General features: G+C 43.1%; 1 protein-coding gene across 2 annotated transcripts in view; it reads right to left on the bottom strand.

Moving 5' to 3' along the window:
* map4k5 (mitogen-activated protein kinase kinase kinase kinase 5) overlaps positions 1-23,140 on the bottom strand; it is a 101,084-nt gene that overhangs the window by 64,108 nt on the left and 13,836 nt on the right. For both annotated transcript variants that reach the window (XM_060926206.1, XM_060926207.1), the window contains exon 3: positions 2,076-2,133. In XM_060926206.1, coding sequence (XP_060782189.1) covers positions 2,076-2,133 — 58 coding nt within the window. The remainder of the gene's footprint in view (positions 1-2,075; positions 2,134-23,140) is intronic.

The raw sequence follows: 23,140 nt of genomic DNA, 5'->3' as shown, positions 1-23,140 counted from the left end.
GTGTTTGCAATTAATTGGGATCCACTGTTTTTTATCATTTCAACCGCGCATCAGACCCTCGGCCAATTGAAAATGTCTTTCATGCACTTTTCTCCCTCATGAGAATTTTGAAAAGTTGGCAAGTATGTATTATTTGCACTAACATTTTAATATTGAATAAACAAATCAAAATTGTGTATAATTACCTTACATCCACGCTGTGGGAAAAGTTTTGAGCGAAAATTAAAACTAACTTGGAGTGAAAAAGGTGAAATAATCTGTGATGAAGTTGGCAGAGACTCTGAGGTAAAGTGAGAGGAGGCGGGAGGGGGGAGGAGTCAAGCATCACTGCCGCCTCACAGACTCACTTTCCCGGGTTAAACTCCCACCGCTCCCCCGCTCTCTAGCTTTTGTTTTGTTTTCACTGAGTAACCATTTTGATTTGTAAACTAGAGCCGTGATTTAAACTGCTGTTTCTTCGGATGTAACTAAAACAAACAAATAAAACCCGCCCCTTCTTTTCTCCTCAGAAGGTTTAGCCTCCGATGCTAACCTTTTCACCACAGCTTTCATAGCGTGTGCATCCAGGAAGCAACAGATGGCGCGAGGCCCCGTTGCCACGGCAACCTTCGTCACTCCGTCGCACGTGCAGTGACGCCATCACCACTCACAGGCTTATTATGGGGAAAGAAATGAGCTGGGTTGTTTTTTCTTCTTCCCCATGTTTATTTACTTTAAAAACACACACCAAACTGATGATCAGGTGCATCTTTACGCTCGATCACGGAGGCTGCCATCTTTCAACTCTTTGTTTGAAGCGAGCTTACATACAGCTATCTAACAAGCGCGTTCATTGGTTGTTACAGAGCGATGGGCCAATCACGTACCTCTTTTCATCTCAATGACGGAATTACTGAAAGTCGGAACGAATAGGATATGAATGCGGATTTTTGAGCGAAAAATAGGAATTTTTTTTTTTTTTTTTTTAAATTTTGGAGGTGAAAAAAGCGGAATTCTGCGAATTCGCGGAAAAATCACATCCCTGTATAATATCCATCATTTCATGCTCGATTATTTCCAAGTGTTTATTTTTCAATAGTTTGACACTTTGCGATGTGGTAAATCCTCACGGTCGTATATTTTATCATCATCAGTGCACCAAGGTGAAAAAGTTAGCCCTTTGATTTGGCCATGGCATAAATGTGGCTGTCTCATATATTATTTTTAGATGACGACAGATTTGTAGACTAGTATTAGCAATCAAATCAATCAATAAATAGATTGATAAATAAATCCCCCCCAACTCGATGTGCTTTATTTTTATTTTTCACATCTGAAATGTATTTTTTTTTTACATCTTTATTTGCGAAACATGTACTGAACTCCACTTATTGGCTCAGTCTTTGGCCGAAGCCTATAGAGGCACCTGTCTGTATGTGTAATTGAATTCAAGCGTGTTTACGAATGTAACTGACGTGCCAGCCTCAGGTAGCGATTCCACAGTCACGGTGTGGCGCCACTGTGTACTGACTGACTATGCAAGTGCCATGTTACATAACCCCAGTTCGTGGTGTAATCCTCTGTTGCCGAGTGGTCTAGAGTGCTGTCTAAGAAAGGACCAGAGTTTGCAACATTGGTTCGAATCCTGGGGTTGATGCATTTCTGAGCAGCCTATTTTTTTTTCTCTTTATGTACCGTAGCTTTTATCTCCCAATCAAAGACTGCGCTCAGACCTGCACATGTTTCTAGTTTTATCTACAGCTAGCCATGTTCTTCAAATTTACCTCAGACAAGGCATCATATTAAAAGGCCAATTCAAGGTTTAACAGAGATGGGCCACCATTTTTAGAGTAAAAGTTCACCTTCCCCAAAGCAGTCTACTACTCAACCATGTAAACGATGGAACGCAATATAGGGTTACTGCAAGTTTCCATGTGCATAAGCTGGTGCACACTTGCCTTGCACTGGACTTCAGGTTATAACACTGTCCTGTACTAAATGACTGTACTTCAGATAAACATCGTGTGAGGCAGAACTATAGTGTTTCCTACAGACAAATGGACAAAAACTTATGACAAGTTACAGCTGGAACTCACCTGGCTCCAATTTAATCATCTTTACAGCTGCTAGCTCCCCAGTGGAGATTTTACGAGCCTGAAAAACACAAAAGGTTACAACGTTTAAACAGAATGGTTTAGTTTCAGAGCAGAACATAAAAATATGTACTGTGGCTGCTGGAGGTTGTGATGAAGACAAACTGTGAGTGTCGTTTCTCTTTGTGCCTCTTATAAAAGTAGAGTGGAGAGGAGAGCAGGCTTTCGTCTAAACGGGGGAACAGGGGCGCTGCGCCCTCTTACTCTCGGCGTGCGCCCCCTTACCGACTCCGTGAAAACATCCCAGCAACACCACGTGACAATGTGTCTGATCATCAAATACGTTATAATTGCTCCAAAAATATTCTAATCATAGTAGATACACCGCCAGATGGTGCAAAAACAATCCGAATTGGCGTTTTCCAGACTGAGGCGCCATGTTGTTTACTTGTCGCGGCTGCTCTTGCGAGATTTGACATGGGTTACATACAAGGTCAGCTGACTTGTAGAGCGAGATTTCTCGAGACTGAATGACCTTTCACCCACCGGCACGGGAGCTTTTGACAGAAGTAGTTCGCGAGTTGTTTTTGTTGACACTTGGGCATTTATAGATGTCATCCCGCGGCACGAAGCGGAAGAAAGCCAAAGACTGTCCAGGGCAGAAGAAGATTATTTCTTTCTTTTTCAATGTTGACAGACAATTTGTTACAATTTCCCTCTCAGATAGCCTCAGAATGCCCCATTGGAGCATTTTTCAAAGGCTTTGCACGGCGGGGGGGGGACAACCGGCACCATCCCCCCCCCCCCGCTTCGCTGCCATGGTGAGCACCCTCATACTAAATTTTTCTAGAAAAAACCCTGGAGAGGATGGGTGAGCCGAGCAGAGGAGAGGAGACAGACAATAAAAAGCAGTTCAAGTTCACCATGTTTTCATGTGGAAGTAGGCCAGTCTCACATCCAGAGAAATGGTAAACAGGGGCTACAGCTTAATTTCATAGTTCTTACTCACTCACAAAAAAAAAAAAAAAAAAAAAGAGCACATGCATGCTTTTTAGATTTTTCTTTGTCATTTTGGTGCACTTAGCATAACATTCAGTAAAGTTTAAAATGCTGTTTGCTTTCCTGTTATAAGGACAGCCCGACATGTTCTGGTATTTATTGGTGAGTTGAATAACATCTACATTACCAGTCAAACATTTGGACACACCAACTGATTCATAGGTTTTTCTGTATTTTGACCATTTTCTACATTGTAGAACAATACTATAGACAAACTATGAAATAATATATGTGGTATATAAAAAAGTGGGGGGGAAAGTTTCATATTTTAGATTCTTCAAAGTAACCACTGTTTACCTTGATGATGCTTTACACACTATTGGCATTATCTTAACCAGCTTCATGAGGTAGTCACCTGGAATGCTTTTCAGTTAACAGTTGTGTCTCATCCAAACTTAATTTGTGTAATTTCTTGCCTTCTTAATGCATTTGACAAACAGTAAATAGTAAACAAAAATACAGTAAAAGCCCTATTCCACAACCGTAGTTATGTCAAGAACCACTCAACTACAAGAAACGACAGTCTATCATTTTAAGACATGAAGTGTCTTAATTTATAAAAATAAAGAAAAAACACTGAATTTGAAGGTGTGCCCAAACTTTGTCAGTCTCCTGCTCTCTCTTTCTCTCTCACACACAAATTGCTTATTAACCACAGCATTAACTGCAACCAAACCTTTATAGAAAGAAGAAACAACAATAATCAAATCAGAAATAAGTTCAATGGCAACACTTCACTTATTCTCAATTGCCAGGTTTGTTGTCCATCATAAGCACCTCTTCTAAATAGTCCTTTACTTCTTTCAAAAACCATGCATTGTAATAAAGGTACCAAACCATTTGTATTCAAATGTTACCCAGAACGTTATCAACTACAAATCAAATCCTAAGTGTTTAGTAAAATTAGCTCATCACTGTTTGCACATGAGCAATTCCAGCGTTATGGACGTGACACTTGAACTCAAAATGGCAACAAATGACCCAGTGCATGTTTTATTGTCTCCCAGTATTTAAACAGGTGTTGCATATTTTAAGGCTGTACCATACTGGAGAAGTGATAGAACAAGAACAATTCCCATAGTACATCTAGGGCATGCCAGAAAATGCCAATAAAAGATGCGTTATGGATGTGACAGAAAAAGTATCACTTTTCTTGGGTGACTGTACATTTTTATCAAACTCTGTGAAATTGTAAACCTAAATGTCAAAATGGAGATATCCATTTGATAGAGGGGTCCAAGGTGAATATTTTAAACAAATATTTTTTAATATTTTGTATTTCATGCAGAGTTTCGGAAGGAAAAGTCAGCGTTATGGATGTGACGAAATTCCGTTATGGATGTGACGCGTCTGAAATAGACATGGCATATGTTTAGAAAATCAGCAATTTAACCACCATAACCCTTTGAAAAACTCTCTAAATATCAGCTAAAACTATCAAAGTTCTTAAATAATATTTAGGATGGCTATTGTTTTGCTGTTTTGTGGATTTTAGCATACATTTCTGTGGCTTGTGGCAATAATATAGAATTGTACATGATCAAAGTTGATTTTAGCTTGGGTTTTACATAAGAAAGAAAGACTGACATATTAAGGCGAAGGGAACAATTCTTGTGACAAATTGGTTCAACTTATTCACATCTGTAAAATACAGGCCTAGGTGATATCTCTGGGAGTGGTTTTGATGTATTACATGTTGCTTTATTCTTGCATGGTGAGGTTGACATTTACATGGAATTGCCTACATGCATGTACCATGTTTCCAAGAAAAGGTGGAGCACACGTGGAGTGCAAAGCTACCGAGGATCATTGAGTAATGTGTCTGAGGACATGGAAGACAGACAGATAGAGGAGGAGGGAGTGATTTAGAGGCTGGCTAGGATTCAGAAGTTCCTGTAATTGATCTCAGAGAAATGCCTGGACATAAAAGGGCAAATGACTGCGTGTGAAACTCAGCCGGGCCCAAAGCTTGTTTTACATACTAAAGCCAGGACTGATAACAGAAACAGATGACATGTCAGAAACCAGCTATACACACACTTGACCAGAAAGCACTGCTGACTGGCTGAACAGACACTCAGAAATGGCAGATAATTAACTAGTCACAAGCAGGCCCCACCCTGCATGTCATTAAGCTTATCTTACCAGTCTGGAACAACACACACATACACATATATGTATACAAGTGTGTGTGAATGGTTATCACTCTACACATCTCTCCATCTTTTATCTCCATGAACCACACCTGCTGCGTGCTACTGACTATTGATAACGGATGGGTAATTCAGGCAATATTACCATTTACTGTTTTTTTTAAACCAGATATAAAATGGCCATCCAACATTACCACACAAAGCACTCATACACTCATTCTACAGGAAGGAAAGACTAGCTATATGCATCTCAACTCTTTCTACAAAAACAAAATAAATTTCACACGCAAATATGTGCAAAAAGCTTGTTCTTTTCTGGTAACTTGTATGCCTACTCCTGCCAACATGCATTTTCTCAGCCAGACTGCACCAAGTGGCTTCGAGGCTGAACAGGCTTCAATACACGGCAGTTTTACCAGGTTGCTTTTGCATGGGCTACTTTTCCGCTGCTGTGTGAAACTTTCAACCACCCTGTTGCGATGTATTGCACAATGTTCTTTTTACATTTTAATGGGTATGCATGCTGTTAGACTTTTACAAAAAAAAAAAAAAAAAGTCATGTATACGGCATGGAAAGGACTAGTTTTGAGTACTGGGCTTACAGTATTTTGGGCTGCTTTATAAAGGAGGCATGGCAACCCTGTCAAACTGAACAAATAAACAAAAAAAGGCAGTGAAAGTAGCACAAGTGTGTGAGACAGACAGACAGACAGGTCAACTGTAGTGTTGGTTTATTTAGCAAAGTAAATAACTGGTAAGAGAGAAAGGAGGAGGTGGCATATTTGAGTTTTGTGTTTGTACTGGTGCTTCCACATGTGCAACTGAGTGAACGAACAAACAGTGGACCGCTCCACAAAGAAACAAGAAGCCATGTAGATATCTAGAACAATCACAGACAGGGAAAGTCTCTGAACAAACGACAGTAGTTAGGAGGTCTATAATGCCGCTTTTCCACTACCAACGCGGCTGAGTTGGGCTGAGCCGTGCCGTGCTGAGTTGTGCTGAGTTGGGCTGAGTCGGGCTGAGCGGGGCTGTTGGAGTTGCATTTCGACTACAACCGCGCTGAACCGTGCTGGCTGGAAGTGGGTGGACACATTGGGTGGAGTTAGCCGAAAGTGGGTGGACGTCACGTGATGTTGTTAGGCGGCGCAAACAGTGACATCAGTGATCTTTTAAGCGGTAGTCTCACGACCCGGATAGTAAACAATAAACATGGAGTCGTTAGTGTTGCTGGTCTTGGTGCTGTGGCTTGTTGTCACCGACAACGCCAACAGATACTGGCAAGAGCGTATAGATGAGGCGAGGCGCATAAGGCTTCAGAAATTCTCGTAGTAATTCTTCTTCCGGGTTTACGGTGTTTACAGATCCCAGCGTGCTCGCGGGGCGTGTGTGGGCATGTGAGGACACTCCTCCTCACCAATCAGTGCACAGGGGAGTGTCTCCTCACGCCCCTAGCCCCACTCGGCTCGGCTCGCTTCAGCCCCACTCCAAAACCGTGCGAGTTTTGGGTGCTAAGTAAGGCTGAAATGAGCTGAGTCGTGCTGCTCTGAGGTAGTCGAAACGCGAGCCGTGTCAGGCTGAAGTGAGCTGAAAAAGGGTAGTGGAAAAGGGCCATAAGAAAACTCAGACCCCCCCACACACACACACAAAAAAAAAAAAAAGGCATAGGAACTGAAAACAATGTCTTTCTTGCTCAAACACCGTCTTAATGCGGGGAAACGTGTCTCTCATTTGAAGTATACTACCAGCCAGAGGGGAACCGTCAGGGCCTTCTAGGCCTTCAGAGACAGCCCAAACATATCAGCACTTCAAAATGTTATATTTCATTTCTTTCATTCTTTAACTGCTTTCATTATAATTATTCTCTTCTAATTTGGCCTCAGTTTCTATCAAATTTACTTCAGAAATGAAAGGGTTACTGTCCTGAAAACATTAAAATAGAGTTATCCAATAAGATTGTTGTCTCTAGGCCGAGAGAGTTCAGAGCTGGCTCACTCACTGGCTAGGACTTCATTGCCAGGACAAAAGGCCATGGCAGTGTATGTTTATGTCAGAAGTGACAAATGAATTAACCCAATCAGATTTTGATTTGTAGTGGGAAGGACCAAAAATGTATCGCCCTCGGCCTTCTCGAAGGCCACGCGAGCTTAACCACGAGTCAGTGCCATCAGTGCAACAGTGAAGCAAGACTTATTTTTGTGTCGTTTAACTTGCCGTTTGTGTAGAAAGTTATTGCAGTCATGTTGTGCATTTATGTTTGTATGTCTGTAAATAGTATTAAGCTTTGTTTGTAGCCAACCACCATGACTGGAAGGGGTACGGTAGTCAGGGGCTTTCCAGCCGGTGTAGTGTTCGTCAGTAGTGTTAGAGAATTTTAAATAAAGCAGTCAAGCCAGTAGCACAGGCTAACGAATGAGAAATTAAGATTTCTGTCTCCAGACTCTTCTTCGATGCATGCTCGCCACAGTATTTTTCCACTCATACTTAAGTATTCATTTCCCTGTGTAATTTTACTGAGTTACGTTTAAAATCAACATCAACACACAACAGTGCTACCTAGCAGCCTGCCACTAATCCCTTGCAAAATCCTTTGCCCTGTTGCTTTTTTGGTGTTTCTGCCCAAGTTTTGGCTGAGCTGAAGTCCTAGCTCTAATAGTAATGGTTCACCACTGCAACCAGCCCTATTAACGTGTGACAGAGATATTTTAAGCAAGATTGGCGCTTTTTTTACATAGATATTACACAATATTGTCAAGACCTCTCAATATGCCAGCTTTGGTTGTTTCCACTGAACCAAACAAAGCCGACAAAGCTGCGTCAGAGTGTGTTTTTACACACAATGGAGCTTCGATGTCTCAGGTGACATAAAACATACTATGCGTTGGAAATACCGAGCATACCGATGCTGCTTTCAAAACAATAACTGGGTGAACTGTGGGTCAGTGTTAAGGTGCTTTTGCTAGCTGTGCATGTTTATACCTCTCTTCAAACGCAAGCGAAGATGCTGAGCAACGTGTTTGTGTGAACAGAAATATATTGGAGGGGACACTGAAGTGGGAAGCAATTCAAAGCAAAAAGGTGCATAGACCTTAAACACTGTAGATGGAAACATTTGAATTTGCATGAGTCTTGGAAAGAAAAACGTTGGTCAAAAACATTACACCCCAGATCTGTGATGCTGGCTTGTTCCTTTTACAAAGATATCGACTCAGACGCTATTACTACCAATCATTCCAGCTCCGAGGCGGAACGACACAGACATCCCCCTCCCCCACCATATTTGGACCTTTCACACAGAACAGAGAGGTGGAATAAAGGTGCAACATTCCCACCTTGAACAGGCTGTGCAAAAGGGGCAAATAAAAAAAAAAAAAATAATAAATTAAAAAAAAAAAAAAAAAAAGAGAGGGGTTGAGGGAGGACCGCTCTGGATTGCAATTAAACCTGATTTTGATCTCATTTCCAGGTTATCTTTCCTAGCTCGACTACGTGTGCGGGAGAAATTGCCTTTATTTTGCAGCATTTACACACTTGCTGATAGCAGTGACTCATATCCCACGATAAACTGGCGAGGCTGTCCCTATAACCTCTTTGTCTCAAATTGAGACATTCTAGCAAAACCGCTTTTGGAAAAATAAACTGTTGAATGCATTCAGATTTCAAGCTAATCCACAGTGAACGTCTCTACAACACACCCCCATGAACCTGATTACTCGCTGCTCACCAACAGCTCTTTAGAAGGACAGGAGGCAAGTAAAGTCTCCAAAACAGGCACTGAACAAATGCCAAGTGTTTTTCAATACTGTTCAGTCTTCCACTCTATTGTGTCACATTCTGTGTGGATTATATATTCAATACTTTATAGTCTACTGTGTTTAAAGCTCATAGGGAACGGTTTTAATTTTATGCACATTTGAAACTTTATATATTAAAAAACCCTCTGTAATTTTCTTCTGGTCCCAAGAAGTATTGTTAATAAGTCTCATCTCATCATCTCTAGCCGCTTTATCCTGTTCTACAGGGTCGCAAGTAATAATTAAAATAAGTTAGTGCGAATCACGGCGAATTTCTGTTCGGCTATTTCCGTGACCACTCGGCGCGTGACATCATTTAAAGTGCTGATGACACGTTTTTGACATCTTTGGCAATGTTTTATAACATAAAAAGTAATTCCTGATGATCCATATACTAATTCACGAAGGTGCCTATTTTACAAGTTATGATAAAAAACGCGGCTATTTGGGCAATTTGACGGGGCTGCAGCACCCAGGAGACGAAAGAGGGGGAGGAGTCCGGCCGGGAGTCAACCCACAGTGCCCAGACCCTCCACGCCCCACAAATCGTACCTCGCTTCAAGCATTCTGAACACCGTCGGGTCATGTGGCCTGCTGCCAACAAAGAAAGAGAGAGTGGCTCCAGTTTGATGAAGATCTGGATCAAGTCCTTGACGCCACTGTAAGGGGAGATGCAGACCAGAAATTGCTGTCAATGTCTGCAATGATCATCAGCATTGGTGCTGAGAGGTTTGGCTTAAAGGAACAACAGCCAACCAGACGTCCAGGGGAGTCAAACAGACGGGAAGTGAAAATAAGCCAGCTTAGACAGGAGCTTAGACTGCTTGGACAGCAGTTTAAGGTGGCAAGGGAGGAGGAGAAGGCCGGGCTGGCAGAGCTCCGTAGCATCCTGAGGAGAAAGAAAAAAAAAAAAAAAAAAAAAAAAAAAAAAAAACTCACCACCCTCCGTCGAGCAAAGTGGCATAGGAGGAGGGGTAGGGAGAGAGCCAGGAGACGTGCAGCCTTCATCTCGAACCCCTTTGTTTTCACCAAGAAGATCCTTGGGCAAAAAAGAAGTGGCCACCTTGCCTGCACTGAAGACGAGGTTAACAAGTACCTCAATGCCACCTACAGTGACAATGCAAGAAAGGAAGACCTTGGGCCATGCAGAACCCTGATAACTCCGCCAGAACCCACCTCGGCATTTAACACCAAGGAGCCAACTTTGAAAGAAGTTGAAGAGGTTGTCAGGGCAGCCAGATCTAATTCAGCACCGGGCCCCAGCGGAGTGCCATATGTGGTTTACAAGAGATGCCCCAGACTCGTGAAGCGACTATGGACGATCCTCAGGGTCATTTGGAGAAGGGGGAAGGTGGCCCAGCAGTGGAGACACGCAGAAAGGGTCTGGATTCCAAAGGAGGAGAGCTCAATTACCATAGAGCAATTCAGGATCATCTCACTCCTCAGCGTCGAGAGCAAGATATTCTTCAGTATTTTTGACTGGCGCATGACGGAGTTCCTCCTGAGGAACACATACATTGACACCTCTGTGCAGAAGGGGGGGAGTCCCAAAGGTCCCAGGATGCATCGAGCATACAGGAGTCGTCACCCAGCTGATCCGGGAGGCACGGGAAGGCAAAGGAGACCTGGCAGTCCTTTGGCTCGACCTTGCCAATGCCTACGGGTCTATTCCACACAAGCTGGTGGAAACCTCGCTTGACCGACACCACGTTCCAGGCAAGATCAAGGACCTCATACTGGACTATTACAGATGCTTCAGTTTGAGAGTCACTTCCAGAACAGTAACATCTGCATTTCATCGGCTGGAGAAGGGCATCATCACAGGATGTACCATTTCTGTGATATTGTTTTCCTTGGCCATAAACATGCTGGTGAAGTCAGCGGAGGTGGAGTGCAGAGGACCACTCACCAAATCAGGTATGCGACAGCCCCCCATCAGAGCATTTATGGATGATCTAACAGTGACTACAACATCAGTCCAGGGCTGTAGATGGATCCTCCAAGGCCTTGAGCGTCTCATTAGCTGGGCCCGGATGAGCTTCAAGCCAGCCAAGTCCAGGTCCCTGGTGGTGAAGAAGGGGAAGGTTTCAGACAGGTTTCGCTTCTCAATAGGAGACACCCAGATTCCATCTGTAGGAGAGAAGCCAGTCAAGAGCCTGGACAAGATCTATGACTGCACCTTGAAGGACACCGCAGCACTCCGAGCAACATCAGAGGAGCTGGGAACCTGGCTGACAGCGTTGGGTAAGACAGGACTACCAGGCAAATTTAAGGCCTGGATTTACCAACATGGCATCTTGCTGCGACTCCTCTGGCCACTGCTGGTCTATGATGTGCCAATAACCACCGTCGAGTGCTTCGAGAGGAAGGTCAGCTCCTTCCTGCGGAAGTGGTTGGGCCTGCCGCGAAGTCTTAGTAGCATCACCTTGTACGGGAGGAACAACAAACTGAAACTACCCTTCAGTAGTCTGACGGAGGAGTTTATGGTTACCCGAGCAAGAGAGGTGCTGCTGTATAGGGACTCTAATGACATCAAAGTGTCCTCGGCTGGCATAGAAGTGAGGACCGGCAGGAAGTGGTGTGCTCAAGAGGCAGTCGACCAGGCGGAGTCCCGTTTACGGCACAGTGAATCGGTAGGAACAGTGGTATCCGGACGGGCAGGACTCGGGAGCAACCCAAGATCTTCCTATAATAATAAGGCGCAGGGGAAGGAAAGGCGTCAGCTGATCCAGGAGGAGGTCCGGGCAGGGGTGGAGGAAGCCCGCTGCAGTAGGACAGTAGGGATGCGGCAGCAGGGGGCGTGGACTCGATGGGAGGAGGCAGCTGACCGGAAGGTATCGTGGACAGAACTATGGCGATCTGAGCCACACCGGATCAAGTTCCTCATCCAGTCGGTCTACGATGTCCTCCCAAGCCCGTCCAACCTCCACCGTTGGGGCTTGGCTGAGAACCCACTGTACTCTCTCTGCCAAGGAACTGGATCACTGGAGCACATCCTGAGCTGCTGCCCAAGGGCACTGGCAGATGGGCGTTACCGCTGGCGCCATGATCAGGTGCTGCGGGTCATTGTGGAGGCCATCAGTACAGGGATTTCCACCAGCAAACACCAACAACCAACAAGGCAGTCCATCGCATTTGTTAGGGCTGGGGAGAAGCCGCAGCAGCTCCGGAGTCAAGAAGGGGGGCTGCTGGCAACAGCCCGGGACTGGCAGCTGAAAGTCGACCTAGGGAGACAGCTCAAGTTCCCGGAGAGCATCACAGTGACCACACTCAGGCCAGACATGGTCCTGGTGTCGGAAACAAGGCAAGTGGTCCTGCTGGAGTTGACTGTTCCCTGGGAAGACCAGACAGAGGAGGCCTTTGAGAGGAAGAGGGCCAAGTACGAGGAGCTGGCAGGTGAATGCCGAAGTAGGGGATGGAGGACCCGATGCAACCCCATCGAGATCGGGTGCAGAGGATTTGCCAGCCAGTCTCTCATCAGGGCGCTCAAGATGCTGGGGGTGAAGGGACTGCACAGCAGGAGAGCCATCAAAAATATCAGTGATGCTGCAGGAAAGGCGTCCAGATGGGTATGGATCAAGCGGGGCGATCCGTGGACACATGCTCTTAAGACACAAGCCGGGACTTGATCACCCCGGCGAGGGTGTCTGTTGTGAGACCCGAAACACCCGATGAACCCAGGTTACAACACTGATGATGTGTCTTAAGTTGCACCAAAAGTGTATTTTAGAACTATAACATAAAAAGGAATTCCCGATGATCCATATTCACGAAGGTGCCTATTTTACAAGTTATGATAAAAAACGCGACTATTTGGGCAATTTGACGGGGCTGCAGCACCCAGGAGACGAAAGAGGAGGAGGAGCTATATGACGTCAGCGAAAGAACCTTCCTCCTAACTTACCAGTTTGTTGTTGATGCAGCAGGTGTTCAGTTTATCATTATTAGTATTTTTATAGACATAGATAGATAGATAGATAGATAGATAGATAGATAGATAGATAGATAGATAGATAGATAGATAGATAGATAATTATGCCTTCGCGTTGTGTTGCCGGCTTTTGCTCCAAAACCCACAAGGATGGGGTAAGTTTATTCAAGTTTCCCAGAGATCCCGAGCTGCATGCGAAGTGGGTGAAGCAAGTCAGGCGCACTCGTGACAAGTGGGAGCCCTCACCAACATCCGTCCTGTGCTCTGAACACTTCGATTTGGATTGTTTTGACACCCTTCCCAGCTTAAAAGAATCTCTTGGGTGTTCAGTTCAGCACAAACGTGTGTTGCTGCCATCAGCAGTGCCTACAGTATTCCGGAGGGGGTCTACTAGTAGCTATGCCGGATCCAACAGTCGCCTGGGACAAGGCGACTCCTCCAAAGACAGTCCTCCTGTCAGAACATGTGTTGAGAAACGACATAAGATAAAGGTACGTAGAGCTATAGAGTGCCCCGACATGATGCTAAAAATAGTAACCATGCGGTCTGCGCAGCCATCTTGGAAGTCACTCGCTCCAGAGTGCTCATAGAGTACACATCATAGAGTACACATTCATGATAATCATAAATGTAATCATAAAGTCGGCATGATATCAGTCATATATTTGCTTGTGAAAGCTTGTGGCTTTCATGTAACTGCCGCCTAGCAACGAGAGGCAAAGGGTAAAGAGGGTAGGCTATCATAGATTCTATTCGGAAGAGATCAATACATGATTGCTTAAAAATTAGGTATTTTAACAATTTGCATCTGTTTTGCGATTATCGTGACACTTGTGTGTTACATAGAACTGTGTGTCTTATCAGCACATCGAGGATCCCACCGGAGGCTTTAGCAAGTACTCGTAGCAACACTACACTTTGCCATGCGTTGTTAGGGAACGGTAGCAAGTACCCTGATGACCGACTTCAAGAATATGTAGAAAAAATTTAGAAATTATACTTTCCAAAAGTCATTTGAGCTTGGTGTATTGCATTTCCATTTATATTGTAGGTTCTTGCTGATGTTTTTGCGGAGTATGACGCAGCTGCTGAATCAGAAGCTGCAGAGTTTGTATGTACTAGTTGTGAACATTCATATTATTATCAATCTCATTTATTTAAAATCAAATAAAATCATGCCATCATGATCACTGCTTAAAGTACCAGTATTTGGTTGTTGAAGAGCTAGCACTAGAAAGTTCACCGGCGTTTCCATGCGCCATTTCCATTGAGTAGAACAGCCAGTGAACCGCAGCGTGTTCTTCCGCTGACGTCACAGCATGGCCGCGAGCCACGGACCCAGTTTTCTTGCGCTGTGCAATTAAAAGCTGGATATTCGCGTAACAACAGCTTCTTTTCACGTAATTATAACAGAAATCTAACATGTTTGCCATGTTGTATAGTTTAAGAAATTGCATAGAGTCATGTTTGTGTCATCAGCACTTTAAGACAAACAAACCGCTTGAGTTGAGTCCACTTCCGTTTACCGTATTTTCTGGACTATAAGCCGCTACTTTTTTCCTAGGTTTTGAACCATGCGGCTTATACAAAGGTGCGGCTATTCTGTGGATTTTTCTTCCACCGCTAGGGGCACTCTAACCGGAAGTAGAATCAAAAATAAGATAGACGAAAAATCAATGCAAAGAAGAATTAGCAGATAGAACACGCACGACAAATTACTAACTGGTAATTATTTTAAAATCCAGCGAAGATGATTAAAGTGACTTGTGGTTTCAAACACAGGAGAAATGAAGGTAAATAAATACCGGTTATTTTCTCTTGGTTCTGTTCCGTTTTAATCAGCAAAGTTGCTGCCGTGTTAAAAGGCACTGTTCGGAAAGAATCTGTTCAGGTACATACATGTACATTTACAGTACAAAATCGTTCTGTACATGCAGTAAATATCTAATTTTTCAACATAGATATCTGCGGCTTATAGCCCGGTGCGGCTTGTATATCTTTTTTTTATTTTTATTTTTTAAATAGAGCGGATGCGGCTTATATACAGGTGCGCTCTATAGTCCAGAAAATACGGTACTTACATTGCCATTCAGCTTGAGTGCAGACGTGCGTTCAGGAATTTCCAAAGAACTAGATAGAACTCGACGCCAACGGCATCGATGGGGATGCCTCCGCCTGGTAGACCACACGCCTTATTAAATTGTGATTTGGGGATGGACATTTGACCTCACAGTAATCTTGACCTGGTGAAATTACTTGTAGTAGCCTTGGAGATATTGTGTTCACAAGGTTTTCGGACAGACATTTGACCTCACAGAGACCTTGACCTTAGATTCTGAGATCAAAAGGTCTAATCAGTTTATCTTTGTCCCCAAATGCACAAATGGTGAAAGTTTGGTGAAATTCCTTCGATTTGCCTTGGAGATATTGTGTTCACAAGGTTTTCGGACAGACATTTGACCTCACAGTGACCTTGACCCTTTTGATCTCAAAATCTAATCAGGTCATGTCTGTCCCAAAGCGCACAAATGGTGAAAGTTTGGTGAAATTCCTTTCATTAGCCTTTGAGATATCGCGTTCACAAGGTTTCGGGATGGATGCACAACCCGAAAACATAATGCCTCCTGCACCTTACGGTGGCGGAGGCATAAAAAAAAAACATGCCTTATTGTTGTGCAGTGAACTGTAATAATGGGACCGGTTCAGGAAGAAGTTTTTACCTTTTACCGTGAGAGGAGAAGAGGCAGAAAGTGTGGATTGGCTTTTTCCAAAAAAGGAGAAGAGGCGGAGCAAGTGGGTTGGCTTTTTCCGGAAGAGAAGAGGTGGAGCGAGTGGGTTGGCTTTTTCCAGAAGAGGAGAAGAGGCGGAGCGAGCGAGTTGGCTTTTTCTGGAAGAGGAGACGAGGCGGAGAGAGTGGATTGTGCGCATGAAATAAAATCAAGCAGTCAAAGAAGAAACGGAGCAGCAACGCTCAAGCAAAAAGGAGACGATTGGAGGTAAACATTTTTACTTTTGCTTGCAATTGACAAATCAAGAATCCTGAGGGTTCCTGTACAATCATTGTGGAAACAAGACAAAGGGATATTTCCTTGCTTAGAGTAGGCTATAAATAGTATAATGCCATGGATGGCAGGCTAATGTGGCCTACCGGCGCACTGTCCAGTAATCGTTACCTATATCCACTAGGGAGGTGTAGGTACATTCACAGTCTCTTTAAGAAACTACATTTCCCATCAGCCAACTTCCGCGTTGACCTACGTCACATGTGGGCGGGATCATCTACGTCACATCCTACAGGAAAGCATAAGCCACGGAACACGCTTCCGCTTCTCTCTCTTTTGGCGTCGTGATTCCAACGCGGCCACAGGGAGAAAGGTTCGCTCCGGCGAGTGGAACCAAAAAGACGTCTTTTTCTTCTCTTTCTTGCAAGATTCACCATTCAGCGCAATTTCTTTGCTTACCACTGGCCACGGTAAAAATCCAGAATAGCGCGATTTTAAACTCAGTGAGTTACAACCGTTTTTCATTCATTAATTACGTACGGACTGCAGTCAAAGCAGTTAATTTGTAATTAGGAGCGACCAGAATTCCTCCTGATTGAAGCGCTGTGCATATTACTTTGATCAGAGACTTTCTTTCATCACGAGCGACCGCACGCCGGACTCAAGAAATTCTCTGCGCTTTTTACAGAAGCGACTCACGTGCTTCACAAACGGCGAAACTCCAATGGCAGACATCTTCTCAGAACCTTGCTAGAGGCAAGATATTGAGTAAAACTTAGCAATTTTGGGCATAATTAAGCTAGTCTTTATGAATTTGCTTTTATTGAAATAGTGTGAATTTAAACCCAGGTTTATTTGTTACACTGTTAAACATGCAGCATGTTGATTTATTTTGTTCTATGTTCTCTCAATTGTTTAATAGATAGGCTGTGCATGCTTCTCTTTATTCTGTACTAACATACTTAATTTCCTTATACATCTTGACCACATCAAGATTTCAGTGGATTCAATATTGTTATAAGCTAGTGAAATTAGCCTACGGCTAATTCTTTGTTCCATTAGCCTCCAGGGCAAATTGTATTTGTCTCAAGGGATCACAAGGCCTCCACCACGTGGAGTTAGCTAAACACACGGCTAATTCCTTTGTCTACTTAGCAACACAAAGCTAATCAGGCCCCACCAGGCCTTAGGCCTAGCCATGTGGTCAACTCCTCCCCCACAAACACACGTGGAGTTAGCTACACAAAGCTAATTCTCTTGTGTGGGCCACACCCACACAAGGCCTCTCATACACACACACACACACCACTGTTTGTATACATTCCATCTGGTATTATCCATTTTTATCTTTGTTATAATAAATTCATTTATTATTGAAACTGTGTGTATTTATTTGTTGTGCTTAATATACTCGAAGTCACCCAATCTCCCAAAGAATTCAGAAAGGTGCATATAAGTTATGTAATACGGTAAGTGATCATAATAATTTAAGTGATTCACTTTGAGTGATTCACTCTGAGTGATTCAAATGAGACTGATTCAATTTAATTATTAACCTTCAAATTTAATATGAGACTGATTTAATGAGATTGATCACTCAATTACCCAAATGCACCTACAGAGGGCAGTTTAATTATTCTTCAGAAGGGCTCTTTAGTATTACGACAAAAGTAGGAATTTATCATAACTACCAGGATAAATCGTTTGGGTGCGAGTCTTGCTGAGGCCTGGGGTCACCGCGATCAGAGTCGGCCGAGTCGCTGTCCGATTCCGAGGCCGCACGGTCAAACCAGTGAGCCACATTCACCGATTGCTTCGCAACAGCTATACATATATACATACATATATGGTTTCACCTCTCAATATTCAATTTGGAGAGTTCCTACTTCAAAATTGCTATCGCTTTCAGACATTTTACACAACCTCTCACGGCCAAAGTCTGCACGTGTGCTCAGTTTGCAGGTAAACACAGAGCTGTTCCCAGTCTGTTTGCCTTGAATGACGTCACAACGATGGTCCCCTGGCTGTGAAAGTGCACGTAAGTGAGATGTAAACAAACCTTCAGAAATTGGGCAACACAGTATATTTTAACCGTTTTATTCAATTTTTGGGTGCAAATTAGACACTAGGAAGACTGAAGTCGCTTTTTGGGTCGTTCTTCTAGACAATAAAGTTGGTATTCTATGTTTCACCGCCGACCATTGCCTATGACCTTTAATACCAGTAAAGCACTACAGACAAAAAACATACCTCAAGAGTATTTACAACTGTTATACCGAATTAACCATCATACCAATTCACTCCCCTTCTGTCTGTACAAATCGGATTCTTAATCCAGGTCTCTGATCCCCAAACAGCTCACACTAATACGACTTGCTTGGCAGTTTTTTGGAGAACTGTGACAGCCGGTGAACAAATTTTTCACAAGTCTCAACTCACCTGAACACATGGAATACTACAGAGATCTCTGCTCAGACCTCCAAACTAACATTATGTCCCAAATCACCAAAACCAAGCAAAGACTCCACCAGCTATTCAAAATCACTACATGGACAGAACCAAAATACAAGTTTAATGAAAAAAGTTTATGCATTTTATTGTCTTAAATGATAAACTGTCAGAATTATACAGTAACACTACGTTCACACCAACCACGGGGAGAGCGTCAAAACGACTGGAAATCTTTCATTCTAACTTGGAGTCTAACCTGTAGTACTGTTGGCTACCTTTGTAGATAAAAGGCACTGCCTAAAAATGGAGCTCCTGATGACTGTATGAGCAAAATATTTGCAAGGGCACAAAATCAACCTCATAATAATAATAATAATAATAATAATAATAATAATAAACTATTATTATTGTTAATTATCGAATTGTGTAGTGTATTTCACGTCAATAAATTGCTGCATAGTCTTGTAACAGTGATACCAGTAATGAGATACACATCACAGTTACAAATACATATTTATTCCTTTCTTTAGCTGCTTTTATATGGGAAGCAGGAACAAGTTGCACCAACTTTCCTTCATGTTTACACGCTCACTCTCTATCGATGGTAAACTGCACGTGCAAATCAGTGATCAGAAGTGATGAAAAGCAGACGAAGGATCCAGAACATAAACACAAATGCACTGTGTCACATCAGGATGTTCCAAGAGCATCGATGGAGGAAGAGAATTGCTTTAACGTTTCCATTGATGAGGCCAAAAAAAAAAAAAAAGTGTGTTTTTTTCCGGTTACCCGACCGACCCTAATCCGTACCGCCCGACCCTAAACTTTTTTTTCGTTTTTTTCCCAGTCACGACTTTTACATATAACTCAACCGCGTGAACAGGAAGTTTTTGTCACTCACTGGGAAAATCAGGGCTTTCCACAAGCGCCGGCTGCCGGCCATACAGCCGACTACACAATTAAGTCCAGCCGGCTACTTTAATGACTTATTTTTGTAGCCCACAGGCTCTAAATATTAATTTTCGATTTTAATAAAATTAAATGTTTATCTAACGGACTGACAATAATGTCAAAATGAACCGCACTCATTTAAGTTGTGATTCGCGCTGTTTGTACCGATAATAACCACAAATTCCCCGCCGACTTCGTTGATCAAGGGAGAGTAACTCATCTGCGGCCCCGACATGCGGTGTGTGCGCGCGCACTCAGCGGAGGCAGTAGTGTGTCGGGGCCGTCGGAGGGAACAGAAGCAGAGATAACGCTTATTTTGTCTTTCACCTAGAGACATGATTCAAACTTTAAAACGGAGACAAAATTCTCCTGTGTGGATCTGGCATTCAACTTTTTTGCTAGGTTCTATACTTTTTGATCAGTCACAGATCAAACACCATGAGCAAATCTGGAGAAATTCAGGCTTTATAATGGGTGTCTATTGCGTTACACACCAGTGGAGCTCAGGAGTTTAGAGTGTAGGCAGCTTGAAAAAAAAAAGCTCTCTCTCATTTAAACTGTTTTCTCAGCCACAATTTTCACTCTACACACACAATTTTCTCAAAATTTGTAGTCACACATTGTGTGAATCAAGACAAGTGTCTACCTGAGCGATAGGAATTACAGTTTTTGAATGAGAAGCCTGAAAGTAAGGAGAGGACAGCCGTGCTCTCCCATAGACTCACATTATAAACGTGGCAGCGCTTTTACTGCAAAATCAGAAAAAAGTCACTTGTTTTTAACTCGCTCTAGTGTCCACATTTTTTACACTAGGGACAAAAAAGTTACATTAATGTGTTCATGGGAGCCTTGTAGCACTCAATGTGAAAGAATTTTGTGAATAGCTCCTTTCGTTTCCGTGTAAATCAGCATTGTTCGAGGAGAGGGAACTCTGAGAGAAAAAGCGCTCTTTGCTTGTTATATTGTGTCTTTTCCCTGCACCGTTACCAAGGTGACGAGTCTCATGCTGCATCAGATTCATCAGAAGGTGGTAACTCAGGTGACCTGCAAATAAATTCATTATATTTTGTGAAATTATTCCTGTCTAAATATAGGTTATGGCAGCCATCTTGAAAAAAAAAATTCAAAAAAAAAAAGCCTGCCTACCGACCCTAGTTTTGAAATCTACATAACCGGAAAAACACACTTTTTTTTTTGGCCTTACCATATTCTAAGTATAGAGCTTTGCTCTGTGCGCTTTGCTCTGTGCGCTTTGCTCTGTGCGCTTTGCACGCGGGGAGCTCCGCTATAAACTATTAGCCACTTCCAGGAAATGGAAATCAGAATTGAGCATCAAGGTCCATTACGTAATTAGCTACAGCTAATATAGCCAAGTGTGACAGTTTATATTCCAAGATACATACTGTGTCTGAACACTGTGTCTGAACACTGTATACAATATTGTGGCAGCGAGGGTGTGGTCGAGCAACAGCTGTGAACGGCGAGGAGTCAGGTTGAACCAGCAGGTAACATGTGATGAGTTACACCTGTGTCTAATTACTGGCTATTAACGTGTACCCGTGTGTCTTGCAGACAGTCAGTAATGAGTGAGTGAGCCGTATTGTGTGTGTGCGCACGCACGTGTGTGTTAGTCACTGAAAAGTGAGTGTTAAAATAAAGCACACCTTGAACTGTCATGCCTGTTCCCAATACCTCAGGGAATCGTTACAAAGATCATTGCTGTTTCCCCGACTCTCTACCCCTACAGGTGAAATGTCAACAAGGCTGGAATTATAACACTGACTCCATCACCCATTCTCCACTTATTTAATGCTGGCAATACTGGAACAAGAAGTGTCCGATACAGATACCGTCAACACTGTTTGCGGAAGTGCAGGTTTGCATTGTGCCTCACTGAGCACTTGAGTGAAATGATACCAGACTGATAACCATCTGACTGCATTGGACACTGCACTCAACCATCTCCATTCCATGCCTTCCTCCCCTCCTTATTAGCACTTGCCTGTAATTAATTTCAGTAGAGAAAGAAAAACGCTCGTGTGCATGACATAACCATGTTAGAAAAAGGTGTCAACATCAAAAACTTAGCCAAACCCAAATAATATTAGTAGTGATATTAAATGTAATATAAATAGTACCCTAAATACATTATTAGCCCTGTCTATTCATTATAAAATAGAAGAACATCTTGGAACTTTGTCCTTGAACAATTCTTCTCCAAAATATTGATTTCATTTAGGGCTGCTCGATATTGGAAAAAATCAATATCACGATTTTTTCAGTAAATATCGATATCGCGATTTTTAAAACGATATTTATACACCTTTTTTTAAAGCCGTGATCATCAACACCTGAGGCACCGGGCCACATTTTTATAGTACAGGCCTCATAGGCTACCTGTCAACCCTTCCCGTTGTACCCTGAAACGCCTTTTACTTAAACTATTTACTGTGCAAGCGCGTACTTTGCATAGGTCCTATCGCCTGCACAAGGCTCACGTTCTCCTCACTCAACATTTCCGATCACAGAGTTTGGAGCCAGCGCTGGTATTACCAGTGATTACTGCGTAACGTCCACACTGGCTCGTAGCCAGCCAAGGATAAAATCTCTCTCTCACACACACACACACACACACACACACACAACAACGTAAGCTTGTGTGTTGTTAAGACACCAACATTAAAACACGCACACACACGGACTGGCCATTGGGAGTAGCGGGAGTTTGTGGGCCGGCGGAGAAAAAAAAAAAAAAAGTTGCGCGCTGGCCTTTAATATGATAAGCAATGTTAACAGTTTCTTTAAGAAACTGTTAACATTGCTTATCATATTAAAGGCCAGCGCGCAACTGTAATAAACAATGTTAACAGTTTCTTAAAGAAACTGTTAACATTGCTTATCATATTAAAGGCCAGCGCGCAACTGTTTTGTTTTTTTCTCCGCCGGCCCACACTGAACCACCGGGAAAACTCCCGCTACTCCCGATGGCCAGTCCGTGTGTGAACACGCACAATATAGAGACAAGTCCTTAAGAATTAACATACATGAAAATAGCTCAGCGGCATGTAAACATTCCCTGAAAGTGTAGGTGGCACTGCGGCTAGATGCTCCGTGAAATGGCACAAGGCAAACACCATGCTTCGCTCAGTCAACAGACAAAATCCACGAACCCAGTAGTACTCCTACTACTGTGGGTTAGTGTTCTGTGGCCAAAAACACCCTACGCACAGTCATTCCAAAACATCCCCACTAGTTGCAGGTTATGTCTCAAATACAGATATGCGTTGTGGATTAAGCGATCTATTTTCAAGCATCAGGCTTCTCTTCCTTCATCTTCCAAATGTGGACTCCGCTATCTTTTTGGCATGTCAGCATTGAAATACCATTTGCAGAGATATTTCACTCGAAAAGTAAAAGCAACACATGATTAGGGCTACATGATTAGCAGGGGGACACCGTTTTAAGCGCACGGAATTTTAAAAACAATGTAATTACATCTGAGTCCGTCTACATCGCGCAATAAACCCGTCCTTAGCAGAACCTACTTCAAAGCATGATGCTAGCTGCAGATGCACAAGTCAAAATCAAATGAACCCAAGTAAACATGCCGCGGCGGGCAACATTAATAACCAAATTGCCTTACCTTAAAACGCTGCCTTGACCACAGGACGACTCGCAATTATTCCACTTAAATCCACACGGTTTAACACATCTAACACAGCTAGCA

The sequence above is a fragment of the Neoarius graeffei genome, chromosome 7 (assembly GCF_027579695.1).
Source record: "Neoarius graeffei isolate fNeoGra1 chromosome 7, fNeoGra1.pri, whole genome shotgun sequence".
NCBI lineage: Eukaryota > Metazoa > Chordata > Actinopteri > Siluriformes > Ariidae > Neoarius > Neoarius graeffei.
The sequence above is the reverse complement of the archived record's forward strand: the minus strand, read 5'-3'. Positions and strand labels throughout refer to the sequence as shown.